This window comes from Molossus molossus, unplaced genomic scaffold (assembly GCF_014108415.1).
Source record: "Molossus molossus isolate mMolMol1 unplaced genomic scaffold, mMolMol1.p scaffold_m16_p_5, whole genome shotgun sequence".
In the NCBI taxonomy this organism is placed as follows: domain Eukaryota; kingdom Metazoa; phylum Chordata; class Mammalia; order Chiroptera; family Molossidae; genus Molossus; species Molossus molossus.
Window position 1 is genome coordinate 65,373,772 of NW_023425388.1, and position 22,432 is coordinate 65,396,203.

The 22,432-nt window shown below is 35.4% G+C and overlaps 1 protein-coding gene across 1 annotated transcript in view; it reads right to left on the minus strand.

Moving 5' to 3' along the window:
• STXBP5L (syntaxin binding protein 5 like) overlaps nucleotides 1-22,432 on the minus strand; it is a 304,365-nt gene that overhangs the window by 207,852 nt on the left and 74,081 nt on the right. Inside the window, exons 8-9 of the mRNA XM_036243664.1 lie at nucleotides 12,815-12,898; nucleotides 6,602-6,725 (exon numbers count right to left, since the gene is read on the minus strand). Coding sequence (XP_036099557.1) covers nucleotides 6,602-6,725; nucleotides 12,815-12,898 — 208 coding nt within the window. The remainder of the gene's footprint in view (nucleotides 1-6,601; nucleotides 6,726-12,814; nucleotides 12,899-22,432) is intronic.

Sequence of the window (22,432 nt, forward strand, 5' to 3'; positions counted from 1 at the left end):
ATTATTCCAAGGCTATCTAACCTGTACAGCATGTTACTGTACTGAACACCGTAAGAAATTTTAACAGAATGGTATTTGTGCATTTTAAAATTTCTAAATATTGAAAAGGTACAGTTAAAATGCAGTATAAAAGATAAAAAACGGTGCACCTGTGTAGGACACTTACCATAAATGGAGCTTGCAGGACTGGGAGTTGCTCTGGGTGAGTCAGTGAGTGACTGGTGAGTGAAAGTGAAGGCATAGGCCATTATTGTACACTACTATAGACTTTATAAACAGTACACTTAGGCCATACTAAATTTATTTTAAAATATTTTTATTTATCTAATAAATTATGCTTAGCTTACTATAACTTTTTCTTAAAATTGTTTTAATTTTTAAAACTTTTTGACTGTTTTGTTATAACTCTTAGAATAAAACACAAATACATTGTTCAGCTGTACAAAAATATTTTCTTTCTTTATAGTTATGTTTTTTTCTATTTTTACATTTAAAATGTTTTTTTTTTAACTTTTTAAACTTTTTGTAAAAAACTAAGATACAAATTTACATATTAGCCTAGACCTACACAAGGTCAGGATCATCAATATTGGTCTTCCACCTCCACACCTCATCTTACGGGGAGGTCTTCAGAGGCAGTCACATACATAGAATTATCATCTCTTATGATAACAATGTCTTCTTCTGGATTATTCCCTGAAGGACCTGCTTGAGGCTCTTCTTGAGTGGATGTCACAGTTTTCAGAAACCGGTCACAGTCCTTTGCGTGGTTTATTTCTTTTATCATCATAAATTTGCTTGTAAGCAGATAATGATACACCATGAACATTCCTCTCTTTTAATGAAAACCTTTTGGTGATGGGGTCCATGTTTTCAAAATTTTTAACAAGCTTGCTGAGGTCTTCAAAAGCTTCTGCTAAACCCTTCACTGTGAATTTTGGTGTGTGTGTGGGAGGGCATTCTTCAGCTTTTTCTTCTACAGTTTCCCTTTTCTCTCACTTCTTCAGCTATGCATTCCTGTTCTTGTTCCAACAACTCCTCATTAGTCAATTCCTCAGGAATCATCTGTAGGAGCTCCTCGTCATCTGCATCAACACCTAGGTTAAAGTTGTTTGTCATCTCAACCACAACCTTTTTTATTTTTGTAACCTCCTTATTCTTGACAAATCCTTTGAAGTCATGGATAAACCTTTGGAGTGGCTTCTTCCAGAAGCCATTCATATACTCCATGGTGATATCATCTCAGCCCAAGCATGGTTCTTGGTGCAGTCATAGGTGTAATCTTTCCAGACATGCATTGGTATCTTCTCAGTGTCTTCCACAGTTGCAACATAGCCTAGGCAATGGTTCTCCTCAGGATAAGGGCCTTAAAACCTGCTATACCACCTGGATCTAATGTTAGGATCCAAGGAATGGTATTTAGAGGGAGAATTACCACTTTGAAATCAGGATGACGATCACCAATAAAAGTAGGATGTCTAGAAGCATTACCAACAATAAGCCAAATAGTAAAAAGTATGATATTCTCCAAACAGAACTTTTTCATTTTTCTGGCACAGCAATTTAGTGAGGCATCTTGGAAAAGGAGCTGGTTCATCCACGACTTTTTATTGCTCCCGCAGTACACTGGCAATGTGTGCTTACTGATAGCTTGAAGGTCCTAGGGTTTTCACTGTAACGCCAGATCTCAAAGGGTTTCAATCTGTAGCTTGAGACACTGCTTCCAAGCAAAACTGTTATCTTGTCCTTAAAAGCCTTGAAATATAACATTGACTTAGCCTCTTTACGTATGAAAATCCTTTCTGGAATCTGTTTCCAGAATAGAAAGGTTTTATCCATATTGAATATTTGCGCTGTCAGGTAATTTTCCTCCATAATCAACTTATCTAGAGTTTCCAATAATTCTTCAGCTGCCTTCACATAAGCACTTGCAGACTTCCCATTCACTTTCACATTATGTAATGAATAATAATTTTGCATAATTTAAACCACCCAGTAAATTCAACATTGTAGTTGGTTCCAGACTTCTCTTTCAACATTGCAAACAAACTTTTTGCTTTGGTTGTGATCATGGTGCTACAAGAGATATGCTTCAGTGCCTGGTCTTCAGTCCAGGTCATTAGAAGTTTCTCCATGTCTGATATAGGCCCTTTTAGAATTTTTGTTAGTCTCGTTGTCTTTAATGAAGAAGATCCTGTAACAGCTTCCATCACTTTGTTGTTGTTCTTCAAGATTGTAGCTATGATGAAATGGGACATGCCTGACTGGCAAGAAATAACTATCCCGGATTTTCTACCTTTGTAATCTTTAATCACTTTAAATTTCATTTCCAGGTCAATCACTCAACATGGCTTTTTATGACAACATTAGTGGTGGATTTTGTATGCTTAGGGGCCTTGATGAACAAAACAACATGAGATTAAATCAAGCACAAGAGAAAATGATGCAATCAAGAGACACTATAAACAAAGTATATGAAGCCACTGCCAGCGTAACATTGCATACAGCTTTACAGCGATTTTTTCATAAGTAGAAAGAGTACGCTCTAAAATAACAATAAAATTACTATAAATATATAAACTATTAACATACTTATTAGCAAGTATTACATTGTATACATAATTGTATGTGCTATACTTTTTTTTAAATTTTTATGTTTTAATCCTCACCTGAGTACATCTTTCCATTTTTTGTTAAGATAGAGTGGGAGTGAGAGAAAGAGAGAGAGAGAGAGAGAAACATGAAAGAGACACATCGAGTGGCCGCCACCTGCACGGCCCAACTAGGGCTGGGGACAAACTGCAACCGAGGTACATGCCCTTAGCGGGAACCGAACCTGGGTCTCTCTGGACCGCTCTAACTGCTGAGCCAAACCGGCCAGGGCTGTGCTATACTTTTACATGAGTGGAAACCCAGTAGTTTTGCTTACCTTTGATACCTCTGTCCTGTTTCTGATCAACAACTTCACTATTAAATATTTGATAGGATTTGGTTAAAGATTATGTATGTAAATATATGTGCATATGTGTGTGTGTGTGTGTGTGTGTGTGTGTATGTGTCTTTAGGTGAGGGCATTGTGATTGAAGTATATTTGAAACTATTACAATTCAGTAACAAAGAAAATTAATGTCTACACCAATGAAAACCAGTTACAACAAAAGCAATGGCATCACAGTGCTGATCTCAAGTGAAAAAGGTACTAATCTGGCCTCAATGGTTGTGGCCACCCTCCCTCTTGTCCCACCATTTTCCAATAACCTGAGTTCCAGACAAAGTCTACTTTTGTAGTATAGGAAATTTTGATTTGCAGAAAAATAATAAATCTAGATAGAGTTTTCTAGCTTAGGAGACACAATGACTAGGGAGGAAAGGGGAAACAAAACTATATTCTATAGTGTGTATAACATAATATCCACGATATGTATGGTACAGTCCAAATTATCAGACATATGAAGAAACAGGAAAATGTGAGCCATTCTAATGAATGAAGACCAACTTTAAAGTGCAGCAGATGTTGGTATTATCAGACAAAAACTTTAAGGCAATTATTGTAACTAAGCTCAGTGCTTAAAGGAAAGGAAACTAAAATGCTCATAGTGAATCAAAAGAGGAAATATCAGCAATGAAATAGAAGATATAAAAAAGTAGCAAGTAGAGAATTATCTGATTAAAAATAACTTATGGACTTAATTACTAAATGAAAATTAGAGAGAAAAGGAGCAGTTAAATGCATAATAGATCAATAAGAATTATCCAATTTGGAATCTAGAGAAAAAATTATTGACCAAAAAAAAAAAAAAAAAACCAAAAAGAAACACACACACAACAAAATAGAGGCTCAGAGACATGTGGGACAATACCAAAAATTCCGTACATGGTAACTGGTATCCCAGAAAGAGAGGAAAGAGAGAAGATAGAGAAGAAAAACATATTTGAAGAAATACAAGGCTGAAATTTTCCCAAAAATTTATAAAAGATATAAATTTATAAATTTAAGACGTTCTGTAGCTCAGTGGAGAACCCTACTTGGATAAACTTGAAGAAATAAGCCTAGGCACATCATTGTCAGATTGCTGAAAATAAAAGATTAAAAAAATTTTTTTAAACAGCCAGGAAAAAAATAACACATTATATAAGAGGAACCAAAAATCAAAACACTACACATTTCTCATTCAGAAACTATGTATGCCAGAAGACAGTGAAACAACACCTTTAAACTATTAAGCACCTTATAAACAACATACACAGAATCAACCCAGAAATCTACATTCAGCCAAAATGTACTTCAAGAATGGAAGAAAAAAAGGAATTTTCACATAAAGACAAGGTAAATGGATTAATTTTCATTACAAGAAATGCTAAATAACGTTCTTGTATCTTCAGGAACAAATGAAAAGCACTGGAAATAACAAGTAAGAGAAAATACAATAGAATATTTTCTCCTTAATTAAAAAATACTTAAGACTACTTAAAGCAAAAATTGTAACAATATATTTAGATATAATACATATAACTATTGCATAAAGGACAGTGGGTGAAGGTAAATAAATCTATACAGTTCTGAGAGTTCTACATTTTATGTGAAGTGTCACAATGTTAACTCTAATAGACTGTGAAAAGTTAAGGAAGTATATTGTCATCCGTAGAGCAACTAATTTTTAAAAAACTGTGAAGATAAAATACCTATATGTGGATTGAAAAGAAATCCAAATAAAAACATTAAAATAATCCAAAAGAAGGCAAAAAAAAAAATAATAATAATAAGATAAAAGGAACAAAAAATGATTGGACCAACAGAAAACAAAAATAAATTGATACAACTAAACCCAAACCACCACTAATTACATTTAATATTAATGAACTTAACACCCCAACTAAATTATATGACTGGATAAAAAAGCAAGACAGTAGACATAAGGAGTGCCTAATAATAAAGCCTCAAAATATATGAAAGAAAAAAGGTCAAAATTAAAGTAAAAAGTAGACAATTCTATCATGTTAGAAAATTTTAATATCACTCTCAGGAATTGATAGTGCTAGTCAACTATCAGTAAAATCACAGATGATCTGATTAATGCTATTAACCACCTTGACCTATTTGAGTTTTCAAGTATATAAAGCAGAAATGAACATAATTACAAGAAAAATCCATAATGATAGAGATTTTAATTCATTTTTCTCATAACTGAAAAAATCAAACAACCAAAACGTAAGCAAAGATTTAGACAGTACAAAGAAAAAAACACGATTTCAAGCTTAACCTCTTGTAATAGAAAAAGTACATTCTTCTCAAGCACACTTGGAACTTTATAGTAATTAATTGTGTATGTCCAATTATAAAGCATATCTCAGTAAATTCTATAGAACTAGTATCATGACACATTCTTTGACTACAATTTCAAAATCTATAATAAAAACATTTTTAGAAGTTAGAAATCACATGTCTAACTCATAGGTAAAAAGTAGAATTATAATAGGGATTAGAAAATACCTCAAATTGAGTATTAACAAAAATTATATAGTAGTAATGAAATTATATATAGAAATTTGTAAGATACAGTTTAAGTAGTACTTAGAGAAAATTTTTTTATTTTAGAAAGTAAAAATAGTTGAAACAAAAGGAAACTAAATGAATCCAAAGAATGTAGATAGATATAACAATGAAAGAAGCCTCTATTGTCACAATCACTGACACTGGCTTAACTATATCATAGTGAGGCAGCAGGAATTTAATTTGATTTATGTTTTGAGAGATGCAGATCCTGATGTTTTCAACAACCAGTGAACAGAACCTTATCAGGTTTAAAAATATAAATATGATAAAATATATGAAAGTATCAATTACCCAAAAGAGCCAAAAAGAACTTGTTGAGCCCTGGCCGTTTGGCTCAGCAATAGAGCATTGGCCTGTGGTCCAGAGAGACCCGGGTTTGGTTCCCGCTAAGGGCACGTGCCTCGGTTGTGGTTTGTCCCTGGCCCTGGTTGGGTCGTGAGGGTGGCAACCACTCAATGTGTCCCTTTCACATCAATGTTTTTCTCTCTCTCTCTCTCCCTTCCCACTCTATCTGAACAAAAAATGGAAAAATGTCCTCGGGTGAGGATAAAAAAAAAAGGTGACTGTTGAGAAGAACAGAAATAGCAAAAATAATACAACCTATAATAATAATAAATTAAGTCCTCATAATTTAGTGGAATCAAATGCAGAAATGAAAAGTGGGAGAACTAGAAAACAATAGACTGTAAAGCAGTATAGGAAGTAGGTCTGAAAGTCAGATATAGCCATTCTCTCACTAGCTCCTTAACACTTAAAACTGGCCAACTGTCTTTTATTACCTCCTTTGTTTCAGATACATCAACCACCCATTATCCAATTTTTGGTTGGGAAGGTTTACATAAGTATCACTTACAAAGTACGAAAGTGGATAGATAGGAAGTTTGAGGCAAAATGTGGGGAATCTGAATGAGGTATAAAAGAGATATTTAGAATCAGAAGCTATGTCCCATCACCTCTTTCTACCAAACACATTGATACCACCTCTTTTAGTTTAAATCAAGGCACTGTACTTCTAGAGTTCATTTCTTTTGAAAGCATACATCTTACCATGTGGAATTGTGGTCTGGAAAGGACGACTCGGACTTTTCAGGTTCCATAAAGTCAAGCTACCATCTGAGTGGCTGCACATGAACTGTTTGCCCTCATGATGCCAATCAATTGAATGAATAGCCTAATGAAATAACAATTAAAAACAAGTAGGATGAGAGAAAGTTGATGTTATACCATTCTATATTTCAAAGGAAAAATACTGACATAAAATTATTATAGCAATAACACTTAAACATATAAAATTTTTCTGACCTAGATCATACTATCTTTGGTTCATCCCACTATGGGCTTATAAAAGGCTACAAAAATAGCCCTGGCCGGTTTGGCTCAGCGGTTAGAGCGTCGGCCTGCGGTCCGGAGAGACCCGGGTTCAGTTCCCGCTAAGGGCACGTACTTCGGTTGCAGTTTGTCCCCGGCCCTGGTTGGTCGTGCGGGTGGCAGCCACTCGATGTGTCCCTTCACATCGATGTTTCTCTCTCTCTCTCTCTTCCTCTCTCTCCCTCCCACTCTATCTGTACGAAAAATGGAAAAATATCCTCGGGTGAGGATAAAAAAAAAAAAAAAAAAAAAAAAAAAAAAAAAAAGGCTACAAAAATAAAAAACCTATTTGAAACAATAATAGCAGAAAAGTTCCCTAACTTAGTGAAAGAAACAGACATACAAGTCCAGGAAGCACAGAGAGTCCCAAACAAGATGAACCCAAAGAGGATCACACCAAGACACATCATCATCAAAATGCAAAAGGTTCAAGACAAAGAAAGAATCTTAAAAGCAGCAAGAGAAAAGCAGTTAGTTACCTACAAGGGAGTTCCCATTAGACTGTCAGCTGATTTCTCAAAAGAAACTTTGCAGGCCAGAAGGGAGTAGCAAGAAATATTCAGAGTGATGAAAAGCAAGAACCTACAACCAAAATTACTCTATCCTGCAAAGCTGTCATTTAGAATTGATGGCCATATAAAGAGTCTCCCAGACAAGGAAAACCTAAAGGAGTTCATCACCACCAAACCATTATTATGTGAAATGTTGAAGGATCTTCTTGAAGAAAAAGATAAAAAATATGAACAAATAAAATGGCAATGAATACATATCTATTGACAATTGAATCTACAAACAAAATGAACAAGCAGAACAGAAACATTCTCATAGATATAGAGAACATTTTGTTGGTTGCCAGATGGGAGAGGGGATGGGGGAATAAGTGAAAAAGGTGAAGTGATTAAGAAGTACAAATTGGTTGCTAGACTGACAAACCTCAAAGGGAAGGGGGGTTGGGGGTGGAAAGAAATAAACCAAAGAACTTATATGCACATATGCATAACCAATGGACCCAGACAACAGTGTGGGAAAAGGTGGGAGGGGGGTGGAAGTGGGGAGGAGGGGGTCAATGGGGAAAAAATGAGGAACATCTGTAATATATTCAACAATAAAGATTAAAAAAAATATTTAGGAAGCAAAAAAAAAAAAAAAGCTACAAAAACTCATCTCATGAGATAAATTAAAAAAGAAAAGATAAGTAAATTTTCTAACATCATTAGATCCCAGAACTTGTAAGTTCTATATTCTTCCTGTATCCTATAATGTTTCTTTGGAAAATTATTTACATAGAAGTAAAAGTAAGGTTATCAAAGATAATTTCTGATAAGGTAGTGGCCTAGTTCCACTTAACGTAGCTAATTTAAAAAATAATTTACATGAGAGCCACCATCTGGGAGTGTACAAGTCAGACCAATTTATGTACATTATTTCTTTTCATCCTGTAAAGCAGGTATTATTTTTTCCAATTTACACATGGCAAAACAGGCCTAGAGAGTTTGAGATACTTGCTCAGGTCATACAACTCAAAGCCAATGTCTGTCTAACTACAAAACTCATATTCTGAGTCATTGTACCATAATGCTTCTGACATAAATTATTTAAATTAATTTAAAGAAAGAAGAATTTAAATTATTTTTTATATATTTACAGGTTCACTGTATAGTTGTGAATTAGATAAAATTAAAAAGTATTATTCCATTTTCCTAAATTTATTCCCAGTAGTAGCACAGTATCTCACATAAAGTAGGTGTTCTAGTAGACATAAAAGCTGAACAGATGTATACAACATGATCTTTTCCTTAAGACAATTTAGAAAACAGTGAGATAGGTAAGACTGATGTGAATGAACTTCCAAACAGTAAGTATTATTAGAGTTACATATAATTGACAGCTAGAGCAATCATTAGACATATTATAAAGAAAATAGGATATAAGCTGTACTTCAAAAACTAAGTCAGATTTGAGTGGAAAAGATAACATGAAACTCTGGACTTATGTTTTTCTCTCACTCTGGTCTTCATTACTAGGCAGAGAAGACTTCTTTTTTTGCCAGGGTTCAGAGGAGGCAGTTACAGGAGGGAAAAAAAACAAAATCACTTTTGCAGATGGCTCAAGGGAAATGTCACTTCTTCTGGCCACCTCTACATGTTAACTTGGATGAACCTCAGTTCATTTCAAGTTCTCTCAGACTGCTTTTCTTCATATGGTGAGGGCAGAGAAAGTGTCCCCGGCCCTAACCCTTTCTCCTATCCCAGTAAATTTCTACTTACTGAGAAGACAGATATCAAAATAATAGCTACAACACAAAACCAAAACAAGTAAATACTATAAAAGAAGTCTACTTATTGTACATAAGAGTAGACGTGTAAAACTAACTTATAAAGGAGGATGTCAAATAATTCATTATTGAAAAGATGGCATTTTAATTGATTTAAAGAATAAATATTTGATTTCCATTTATTTGTTATATCCTATTCTTTTATTAAAAAGGATTTTAAAGGTCTAAATCCAAATATAATACAACTAATTCATACAGAATTTAAAAAGATAGAAAATATATGGAAGATAAAACACTAGCCAGTTCAGTCAACTCAGTGGCTGTGATTGAATTTCTTGAAAACAAAAATGAAACCCAAAAAGCTGAGTAACGATGTGAAAAAAAGAAATGTCAGTTACTCAGGGAATAAAAAGGTAAGCCGCATGTCAAACTCTGAGGGATTTCTCTCTGAGAGATTATTCAAGGAATATTAATGTAATAAGACAAAAATTCCACAGCTAATGTGAAAGTAAAATTCATATAGTTATTTCTGAAAATGAGCTTGAGTTTAAATTGAAAAAAAAAAACCAACAACTCTCAATTCATCAATGGCTATTAATCAAGGGACTAGTCAGATAGTACAAGTAGTTTTATAATGGCTAAAGAATTAATAGATTTTTTATATACAGAAGAGAAAAGGGGAACTCAGGATAAGAAATTAACAGGAACAAAGGCTTGGAGGCAGCAATAAATTATATGTAGGAGATAGTGAGTAATATGCCTGAATTGTGAGGAGTATGTAGAAAAATGCAATAAATGAAACTTAAGGGAAAAAATGGCACCGGGGTCCTAAATCTTATGTCAAGAATAAAGACTTTAGCCTGGCCAGTGTGGCTCAGTGAATTGAGCATCATCCTGAGAGGTCTTGGTTCAATTCCTGGTCAGGGCACATGCCCGGACTGTGGGCTTGATCACCAGTAGGGAGCATGCAGGAAGCAGCTGATCAGTTTCTTTCTCACATCCTTTCTCTCTCCCTTCCTCTCTCTAAAAAAAAGAAGAAATAGACTTTGTATTGTTGAAAAATTGGGAGTCATTCAAAGGTTCACAGGTGTAGAATTACATTATTTGACTATGTCTTAAAATGATCATCTTATTAGTAAAATATATACTGAAAAGCCCTGGCCACCTTGGTTCAGCAGTTAGAGCATCAGCCTGAGGTCCAGAGAGATCCAGGTTTGGTTCCCACTAGGGGCACGTACCTCAGGTGCAGTTTGTCCCAGGCCCTGGTTGGGTTGTGCAGGAGGCGGCCACTTGATGTGTCCCTTTCACGTCCATGTTTCTCTCTCTCTCTCTCTCTCTCTCTCTCTCTCTCTCTCTCTCTCTCTCTCCCCCCCTCCTTCCCACTCTATCTGAACAAAAAATGGAAAAATGTCATCAGGTGAGGAGATACACACACACACACACAAATCAATATTTAAAATAATTTCTAGGCCCTGGTCGGTTTGGCTCAGCGGTTAGAGCATCGGCCTGCAGTCCAGAGAGACCCGCAGGGTTCAGTTCCCACTAAGGGCACGTATCTTGGTTGCATTTTGTCCTCGGCCCTGGTTGGGTCATGTGGATGGCAGCCACTAGATGTGTCCCTTCCGTGTCGATGTTTCTCTCTCTCTCTCTTCCTCTCTCTCCCTCCCACTCTATGTGAACAAAAAATGTCCTCGGATGAGGATAAAAATAAATAAATAAATAAATAAATAAATAAATAAATAAATAAATAAATAAATAAATAAATAATTTCTAGGTAGAAAGTAGGTATAGTGTAGTTTTCCATTGACACTAAAACATGATCAGTCCTTATTTAAACATTTATTGTAAAATGACTTCTGCTCACTTTCTAAGGCTAGAAACATTCCTTCTACACTGTTTAACACAGTAAGAAAACTATCTGCTTCAGCATTTTTCTCTGGATTTTCTTTTCTTTTTTTTTTTTATCCTCACCCGAGGACATTTTTCCATTTTTTGTTCAGATAGAGCGGGAGGGAGAGAGAGGAAGAGAGAGAGAGAGAGAAACATCGATGTGAAGGGACACTTCAAGTGGCTGCCACCCGCACGACCAACCAGGGCCGGGGACAAACTGCAACTGAGGTACGTGCCCTTAGCGGGAACCGAACCCGGATCTCTCTGTATGCTCCAACTGCTGAGCCAAACCGGCCAGGGCTGGATTTTCTTTTTAGCTATTCTACTCTAGATCCAACTGGCTAAATTCCCAGATGGTATTTGGATTCTTATCTAGCTCCTTAGTCTTGAGAAAGGAAGCAATCTCCATTCCTATCCTTATATTCTGCATGTTTAACAAAATGAAAATCCTTCTTACCTTATGATTTAAGATGCCCCAAAAGTTCATCATAAAGAGCATATTTGTATAATATTACTTGCCAGAGTATTTTTCACCAATCATGCCCACATTACCTGTAAACCTTCAGCTATCTTTAAGCATTAAAACTTACAAATTTAACTGTTAACAGGGAATTGGAGAGAGCACACTAAGGAAGTGTTCCAAAAGAAATGTTTTTTTAAAAAAATTTTTTTTCTATTAATATCAGTGTTACCTTACATTCTTTTGCACTCTTCCCATATAAGCATGGATGATTCCAGACAGTGATTTTTGACCTAACTATTCCTCCTATCTCTCCCCACCTTTATTTTCACAGCTATAAGAGGTAATGCCCCTTTCTCACCTTTGCCCCCAGCCTCACTGTCTTCACATTAGCCTTTCCTTATGGGGGATATAATTAATGGCCTAGAATTAATCTCTGAACATCTTAAGTATCAATTCAGAGACTATTTCTTGATAAACAGGAGTTCATTGCTTTCTCTAAATAAAACCCTAATCAGTCTCAATTATGTACAATAAAACTTCAAGATTTTACTGACTCTTATTATTAAGTATTACTGTTTACCAATCTCTCTTTATTCCAAGGCAGCAAGTATTAGAAGATAAGACTGTTCAACTTGACCACTTAAATTTGATGCCACAGAAAAAGAATCTTCACCCTGGCTGGTTTGGCTCAGCGGTTAGAGCATCGTCCTGCGGTCCAGAGAGACCCGGGTTCGGTTCCCGCTAAGGGCATGTGCCTTGGTTGCAGTTTGTCCCCGGCTCTGGTTGGGTTGTGCGGGAGGCGGCCACTCGATGTGTCTCTTTCACGTTGATGATTCTCTCTCTCTCTTTCCCTCCCACTCTATCTGAGCAAAAAATGGAAAAATGTCCTCAGGTGAGGATAAAAAAAAAAAGAATCTTCTAAGGAAAGTTGTGAATAGTGTCTTTAGAGACCTTAAGGACAATGAGTCAAGGCAAAAGCACAGAGCCTAAAGAAAGGAAAAGTTTAGATGAAGGTGGCTATACAGTATAGGTAATAGCCACCAAAGTATATAAGATGCCATAAAGTGCCTCAAAATGGGCAGTCAAGGCAGAATTCCCACTCAGGAAAACAACCCAGAGTTGAAACTTAAGCAAATATCAACAGGCAATGTGAGGCACTGAGTCAGAACCAGGCAGTGTTCCAATGATTAAGAAGACTGGTGACATACAAAGCTTAACAGCAAAAAACAGGCACAAAGTCACAACACCGTTTCAAATCACTTACCTCATCATAATAAACTCTCAGTTCTGCTCTTTTAGATTTCAAGTCCCAGAATACCACAGTACCATTTTCATAACCTATTAGAAGCTGGAAAACATTAAAACAACCATTTTGTAATTCTAACATTAATTCTAACTTGTTCCAAATAAAGTTTAATGTTAATACAATAAAGCAAAATCATATTACATAATACAACTTTATTTAGAAAACTAATTTTTCCAGATCCTGACTATAGACTTCTTACATTTAAAAAAAACTGTCAAATACGCTACTTCAATATAAACATTTACCAATTAAATCTGTCTTATTTCAAAGAGAAATTGAGAAAATATGTAAAAATACATGACACAACATAAAAATAAATAAGAAAATTGAAACAAAAGAAAAAAAGGGATAAAAAAATGAAGATGAAATAAAGGATAAAATGAGGTGTTATAAATTATGTATAATGCCATTCAGTCCTATGCACTTGAAAAATGTGGCTAAAACTTTGGCATCGAGTTTCTTTATATCAAATCCTATTTTTTCTTTGATTCATAACAGCATTTAAAATTCAGATTTATGAATGCTTGGAAGGTCACAAAGGTATTCTAAAGATTCAGATAATTAAAAATGGTTAATATTTGTTTATAAATCAATAAATAATACTATTGAAATACGTTCTTCATTTAAAAATAAAAAAAAAATATGAGAACAGATGAGTAGAAGATCTATTCAAGACTCTACCAGTGCTAGCCATGCTGATGATTTTTGCTATGATTCTGATGATTATGTTTCATTAAATTTAATCTATCATTGATTTAAAAAATAGGAAGGATAAAAATAGGCCACTGTTCAAATAATGATAATATTTCCCATGGATTTCCCTTATGATGACTTTCTAGAAATCCAATAGTAGTGTTTCTCGGACGCAAACTGTTATATAGTGTGATGTTTCAATATTCTAAAAAAATGGTGGTAAAACAAAATATAGTGATGGTTATAAGCTGCTCCTACATAGCACCCTGAAACGTAATCACTTACCTCAATATTTAATCACAGAGCACACAAAAATAACAAGCTAGGTAGTAGTTTTAACAGGAAATAAAACAAATTTTCAAATATCAGGTCAGCAAAGCTACAGATGTTTATTTTTGAAGCTATAACATATACTTACTTTGTTTTTAAAACAAACAACACATTTTAAAACTGATTTGACAAAATAATTGAGCTTCTTTACAAACTAAATTAAAATAAAGTGAATGGCATAATGATTTGTTAAATTTAAAATGTCAAAATTATGTATAAATTTAAAGAATACTTCTTAAAATAAAATTTACAATCATACTTACTGTACTAAGATGTGTTTTAACTTCAAATAAATTCCTTTTACATACCAGAGAAAATAACAAACAATAAAACAAATTCCTATGTAGTATATGAGAAAAAATTCCTATAAAGTATATGGAAAAGAGATTTGTAAATCTAGAAAGTTTGAAGAATATGACTTAAGCAAGAAAATGAATAATATACCTTTCTTAATCTAAGCCAAGGATTTAAAATAGTATTCTAAAATGCTGAGATTCCAAAATGGCAACAGAGTGAATGGAAGCTACACAGACCATCTCCCGGGACCAAACTGGAATTACAACTAAAATAGAGACAAATCGTCTGGAAGCGGCAACAGAAAAGCAGCTTGCGAGGACCACATAACCAGGGATGCTGAATCGATCCTAGTAGGTCAGTGGAGGTGCGAGAGGGGGCCTGGGAGCCCATAGACAGCAGTGGTCTGAGCTGTGAGCAACACTCTCAGGGTTAAACTCCCAAGAAGCTCAACAGAACAGAGCCAGGACAGAGCGCTAAAAGAGCCAGAGCCACTCACCCTGGGGTCCGGCAGAGGGAGGGCAGACTGGACTGGAACTGTGTGGGGAACTCAGGATTTGGAGGGTGCTCAGAGCTTTTGCTGAGTTGCGGCCACACAGAACTAATCTTACGAATTCCCAGGGCTCTGGGGAGAGGTGGTGGCCCCTCTCTCGGAGATTCAACTCTTCCTGGTGGACCATTGAAATGCAAATTGAGGCCCATTAACAACCAGCATCTGCCCCACCCTCAGTAAATACCCTTATGCTGAACACCTGAAGGAGTTTTTCATTAAACTGAGAACTCAAGGCTCTTCAAGTAACTGCAACTAATAGCATCAAGTCAAAAAGCAAGAGAATAACTGAACCATTCCTAGGCTTGCAACTCTACCCAGGAAAGTAAGACTTGACAGTGGTGTTTAATGTGGGTCCTCTCATGCTCATCCAAACCCAGTAGAGGGAGCCACAAACAGCAGAACGCCAACACCCACAAGGAAAATTTGGCAGGCTCCAAAACCCACTGAGATAGCCAGAATGGTGAAACAAAGAAACAAATGCCAAATGCAAGACCAAGAGACCTCTACCGAAGATGAGATAAATGCAGTGCAGTAAAGCAAGTTAACAGAGCTAGAATTCAGAGCCATGATCCTGAGAAAGCTCAACAGCATGTGAAATGACAGCAACACCATGAGCAAAGACATAGAAACATTGAAAATCAACCAACTGGAAATTAAAAACCACCAAGAAGAAATAAATAATGACATAGCAAAAATAGAAAACACACTGGAAGGACTAAACAACAGAGTAGAGGAAGCTGAGGACTAGATAAGTGAATTAGAAGACAGGGTAGAAAAAAAAAATCAACTAATCAGAAAACCAAAAGGAAAAATCAATTAAAAGACAGGAAGACAGCTTAAGAGAAGTGTGGGACAATTAGAAAGGTAATAATATTCGCATCATAGGAGTCTCAGAAGAAGAAGAAAATGAGCAAGTGTTAGAGAATATATTTGAAGAAATAGTGACAAAAAACTTCCCTAATTTGGTGAAGGAAGAAGGCATTCAAGTTCAAGAAGCACAGAGAGCCCCAAGTAAGGAGAATCCAAATAGGCCCACACCAAGACACATAGTAATTAAAATGCCAAAAATTAAAGACAAAGAGAGAATCCTAAAAGCAGCAAGAGATAAGCAACAGGTTACCTACAAAGGAACCCCCATAAGGCGCTCAGCTGACTTCTCAACAGGAGCACTACAGGCCAGAAGGGAATGGCATGAAGTAATGAAGGTCATGAAAAACAAACATCTGAATCCAAGACTACTTTACCCAGCAAGGATATCATTCAAAATAGAAGGTCAAATAAAAAGCTTCCTAGACACACACACACACACAAAAAAAAAAAAAAAAAAAAAAAAGGCTACGGGAATACCACCAAACCAGCACTGCAAAAAATGTTAAAAGGAGTGCTGTAATTAGTAGAAGAAATAGAAAAAAAGATATAACCACACTAAACAAAAATGGCAATAAATAAGTACATATCAATAATTACCTTAAACATAAATGGATTCAATGCTCTGATAAAAAGACACAGAATAGCTGATGGATAACAAAGCATGACTCATATATGTTGTTTACAGGAGACCCACCTAAAAACAAAAGAGTCACATAGCTTGAAAGTGAAGAGATGGAAAAAAATCTTCCAAGCAAACAGAAAGAAAAAAAAAAGCTGGGGTAGCAATACTCATACCTGATAAAACAGATTTCAAAATGAAGTCCATAATTAGAGACAAAGAAGGCGACTACATAATATTAAAAGGACTTATCCAGCCCTGGCCAGTTTGGCTTAGCGGTTAGAGTGTCCGCCTGCGGTCCGGAGAGACCGGGTTCGGTTCCCGCTAAGGGCACGTACTTCGGTTGCAGTTTGTCCCCGGCCCTGGTTGGTTGTGCGGGTGGCAGCCACTCGATGTGTCCCTTCACGTCGATGTTTCTCTCTCTCTCTCCCTTCCTCTCTCTCCCTCCCACTCTATCTGTACAAAAAATGGAAAAATATCCTCGGGTGAGGATAAAAAAAAAAAAGGACTTATCCAACAGGAAGATATAACCTTGGTAAACATATATACACCCAATATAGGAGCACCAACATACATTAAAAATCTTCTGGAGGACTTCAAAGAAGAAATCGATAGCAATACAATCATAGCAGGTGACTTCAACACGCTGCTGACATCACTTGATAGATCCTCTAGAAAAAAAATTAGCAAAGAAACAGAGACTCTAAATGAAGCACTCGACCAAATGGATTTAATAGATATTTACAGAGAATTATACCCCAAAACTAGAGAATTCACATTCTTCTCAATTGCACTTTGGACATTCTCAAAGACAGACCACATGTCAGGACACAAACTAAGCCTCTACAAGTTCAAAAAGACTGAAATCATATCAAGCATCTTTTCAGATCACATTGGCATGAAACTAGAAATCAACTGCAACAAGAACATGCAAAGACATTGGAACACAAAGAGGCTAAATAGCATGTTATTAAACAATGCATGGGTTACTGAGGAGATCAAGGAAGAAATCAAAAACTTCCTGGAAACCAATGAAAATGAACACACAACAACACAAAATCTATGGGATGCAGCGAAAGCAATTCTAAGAGGGAAGTTCATAGCACTATAGGCCTACCTCAAGAAACAAGAAAAAATTCTAATAGATGATCTAACCTCACAACTTAAAGAACTAGAAAGCAAACAAAAAGAAAACCCCAGAGCAAGTAGAAGAAAGGAAACAGTAAATATCAGAGCATAAATAAATGACACAGAGACCAAAAAAAAAAAAAAAATTCCAAGGATCAATGAAAGGAAGAGCTAGTTTTTCAAAAAGATAAACAAGATTGATGGATCCTTAGCTAGACCCAGCAAGAAACAAAGACAGAGAACCCAAATACACAAAATCAGAAATGAAAGAGGATAAATAACTGACACCACAGAAACACAAAAGATCATTAACAAATACTATGAACAATTATATGGCAACAAATTCGAAAATCTAAACAAAATGGACAAATTTCTAGAAAAACACAGTCTCACAAAACTATTCCCGAAAGAGATAGAAAACTTGAACAGACCAATAACAACTAAAGAAATTGAAGATGTAATCAAGACTCTCCCAACAAACAAAAGCCCAGGCCCGGATGGCCTCACGGGGGAGTTTTACCGAACATTCAAATAAGAACTAACACCCATTCTCCTCAAACTATTTCAAAAAATTCAAGAAGAAGGAAGACTTCCAAACTCGTTTTATGAAGCCAGCATAATTCTAATTCCAAAAACAGAAAAAGACACTACAACGAAAGAAAACTACAGGCCAATATCCCTGATGAACATAAGTGCCAAAATCCTTCACAAAATACTAGCAAATCGGATCCAGCAATACATCAAAAAAAGTATTCACTATGACCAAGTGGGATTCATCCCAGGGATGCAAAGCTGGTACAATATTCGCAAATCAATAAATGTGATACACCACATAAACAAAATGAAGAATAAAAAACAGCCCTGGCCGGTTTGGCTCAGCGGTTAGAGCGTCGGCCTGCGGTCCGGAGAGACCCGGGTTCGGTTCCCGCTAAGGGCACGTACTTCGGTTGCAGTTTGTCCCCGGCCCTGGTTGGTCGTGCGGGTGGCAGCCACTCGATGTGTCCCTTCACGTCGATGTTTCTCTCTCTCTCTCCCTCCCACTCTATCTGTACAAGAAATGGAAAAATATCCTCGGGTGAGGATAAAAAAAAAAAAAGAATAAAAAACACATGGTCATATAAATGGATACTGAAAAAGCCTTCGACAAAATCCAGCATCCATTTCTGATAAAAACGCTGAGCAATGTGGGAATAGAGGGATCATATCTAGACATAACAAAGTCCATATATGAAAGACCTACAGCCAACATCACACTCAATGGGCAAAAACTAAAAGCATTTCCCTTAAGAACAGGAAAAAGACAGGGATGCCCACTTTTGCCAGTCTTATTTAACATAGTACTGACATGAAGAAAAAATAAAAGGGATCCAAATTGGAAAGGAGGAAGTGAAACTGTCATTATTTGCAGATGACATGATATTATACATATAAAACCCTCAAGACTCCATCAAAAATCTACTAGACTTAATAAATGAATTTGGCCAAGGAGCAGGATACAAAATTAACGTGAAGAAATTGATGGCATTTTTATACACCAATGATGAACTCACAGAAAGAGAAACTGAAAACACAATCCCATTTACCATCACGGCAAAAAAATTAAATACCTAGGAATAAACTTAACCACAGAAGTAAAGGACCTATTTGCAGAAAGCTACAAGACATTGAAAAAAAAATAGAAGAAGATATAAATAAGTGGAAGCACATACCTTGTTCATGGATTGGAAGAATTAACATAATTAAAATGTCCATACTACCCAAAGCAATCTATAGATTCAATGCAGTGCCCATCAAAATACTAATGACATATTTCACAGAACTAGAACAAATACTTCAAAAGTTCATATGGAACCAAAAAAGACCCCAAATAGCCACAGCAATCTTGAAAAAGAATAAAGTAGGTAGGATCACAATACCAGATATCAGGTAATACTACAAAGTTACTATAATCAAAACAGCCTGGTAGTGGCACAAGAACAGGCATATTGACCAGTGGAACAGAACAGAGAACCCAGAAATGGACCCAAGGCAATATGCTCAGTTAATATTTGGCAAAGGAGGCAAGAGCATACAATGGATTAAAGACAGCCTCTTTAATAAAATGTGTTGGGAAAATTGGACAGCTATATGCAAAAACATTAAACTAGACCATCGACTTACACCATACACAAAAATAAACTCAAAATGTATAAATGACTTAAATGTGACCCTTGAATCCATAAAAATTTCAGAAAAAAATGTAGGCAACAAAATTTCGGACATCATACGCAACAGAATTTTCACCGATACATCACCTAAGGCAACAGAAACAAAGGAAAAAATGAACACATGGGACTACATCAAACTCAAAAGCTTCTGCACAGCAAAAGATATAATCATCAAATTGGAAAGACAACCCACTGTATGGGAGAGCATAGTTGTGAATGATATATCAGATAAGGGGTTAATTTCCAAAATATATAGAGTACTCATACAACTCAACAAAAGGAAGACAAAAAAAAAACAATTAAAAAATGGGTAGAGGAGCCCTGGCCAGTTTGGCTCAGCGGTTAAAGCGTCGGCCTGTGGTCCAGAGAGACCCGGGTTCGGTTCCCGCTAAGGGCATGTACCTCGGTTGCAGTTTGTCCCCGGCCCTGGTTGGTCGTGCGGGTGGCAGCCACTCGATGTGTCCCTTCACATTGATGTTTCTCTCTCTCTCTCTTCCTCTCTCTCCTTCCCGCTCTAGCTGAACAAAAAATGGAAAAATGTCCTCGGGTGAGGATAAAAAAAAAAAAAAATGGGTAGAGGATCTAAATAGACACCTCTCCAAACAGGACATACAAATGGCCAAGAGACACATGAAAAAATGCTCAATATCACTAATCATCAGAGAGATGAAAATTAAAATAACTATGAGGTATCACTTCACACCTGTCAGAATGGCCGCCATCAACAAATCATCAAACAACAAGTGTTGGCAAGAGTGTGGAGAGAAGGGGACTCTAGTACACTGCTGGTGGGAATGCAAACCAGTGCAGCCACTATGGAAAACACTATGGTGTTACCTCAAAAAGTTAAAAATTGAACTGCCATTTGACCTAGGGATCCCACTTCTAGGAATATACCCTAAGAAACCTGAAACACCTATCAGAAAAAATATATGTATCCCTATGTTCATAGCAGCACTATTTACAATAGCTAACATCTGGAAACAACCCATATGTCCATCAGTAGATGAGTAGATAAAAAAGCTGTGGTACATGTACACAATAGAATACTATGCAGCTATAAAAAAGAAAGATCTCTTATCATTTGAGATGACATGGAAGGACCTGGAGAGTATCATGCTCAGCAAAACAAGCCAAGCATAGAAAGACAAATATCACATGATGTCACTTATTTGTAGAACATAATGAACTAAACAAACTGATGAAGAAAATTCACCCAGAGACATAGAGGTAGGGTACAGACTGACAAACCCCAGAAGAGAGGATGTTGCGGGGGAAGAGATAAACCACAGAACTTATATGCATGTATGCATAACCAATGGACATAGACAACAAAGCTGGGGAAGGGGTTAGGGGGATGGGGATGAGGGTGTCAATGGGGGAAAAAAAGAAACATCTGTAACAAAAATAAACTAATAAATATAATTAAAAATATATATATATAAAATACTGAACCTCAAAATGTCATAAATTATTGAGATAATTATGCAAGATTAGAATACATGTCGATATTTCTCTCTCTCTCTCTCTCTCTCTCTCTCTCCCTCTCACTTTATCTGAATGAAAAGTAGAAGAATATCCTCAGGTGAGGAATATATATATATATATATATATATATATATATATATCCCAGAATGTATGTAGCATAAAGGCACAGAAGTAGAGTGACTATTTCATCAGAACCTTGAACACTACTTGAAGAAAATAGATTTGATAAATATATGTTAAATTAATTATTAAACCCCAAAGAATAAAAATCATAGATACTATGTTCCTTAACAATAGTGAGAAAAAATTAGAAGTCACTGACAAAAATATTTTGGAAACTAAAAATATACTCCTAAATAATTAATGGTAAAGAAGAAATCATAATAGAATATATGAAATTAAACAAAAATACCTCATATTGAAAACTGTGGGATACAGATGAATATTTGTCAATGGAGAAATCTACAGTTTCATAAACATGTATGAAAAGAAAATTTTAATTGTTTACTGATATAATCATTTAACTTTAGAAAAACAATTTTTATATACCAAACTTTAGGAAAAAGAAAATGAGTCATCTTATGCAAGAGCAAAGAATATCTTTCACTTATTCAAGAACACTTTTATATCTTTAAGGAAGTTGGAAAGTCTTCCATACATAGATTCTGTTGTTAATTTTATAGCTAATTATTTTGAATTTTTTGTTGCTATTTTATATGGGATCTTCTCTTCATTGTCTCTTGTATTGTTTCTGTGGATGGATTTTAGTAAGCTACTCTGTAAATTCTTTACTGTTTGTATTCATTTTAATGTTGATTTTTATAGGCATTCTAGGTATATTATCATATAAACTAAAAGAGAGACTGTTTTACTTCTTCCTTTCCAATTTTTATTTCTTTTTTTTTGGTATGTGTCTAACTACATTACTAAAAATCCTACAGCATTAAAAATAGTGGAGAGGGTAAGCATCTTTGCTTTCTTCCTGACTTTAGTGCCAATGCCTAAATGAGGTTCTGGAATATATATATATATATATATATATATATATATATATATATAAAATATTTATTTATATTTATATTAAATATATATATTTAAAGAAGCATGAATTAATCATTTTATAAATTAATTTTGTTGGTAATAAGTGTTCAATTTTTTAATAAATATTTTTATTAAAGTATGGAGAAAAGTACACCAATTATAGATGTGTCTTTAATGAATTATGATGAAGTAAACATACTCAAGAAACTACTGTCTAGGTCAAGAAACACAATAGAAAAGCAATAGAAGAAAAACAATACAAGACATTCAGAAGCCTACTTCACACTCTTACCCAGTCAGTATCCTCATCCTCTTTCTCTAAAGGTAACTACTATCCTGACTTCTAGAACACT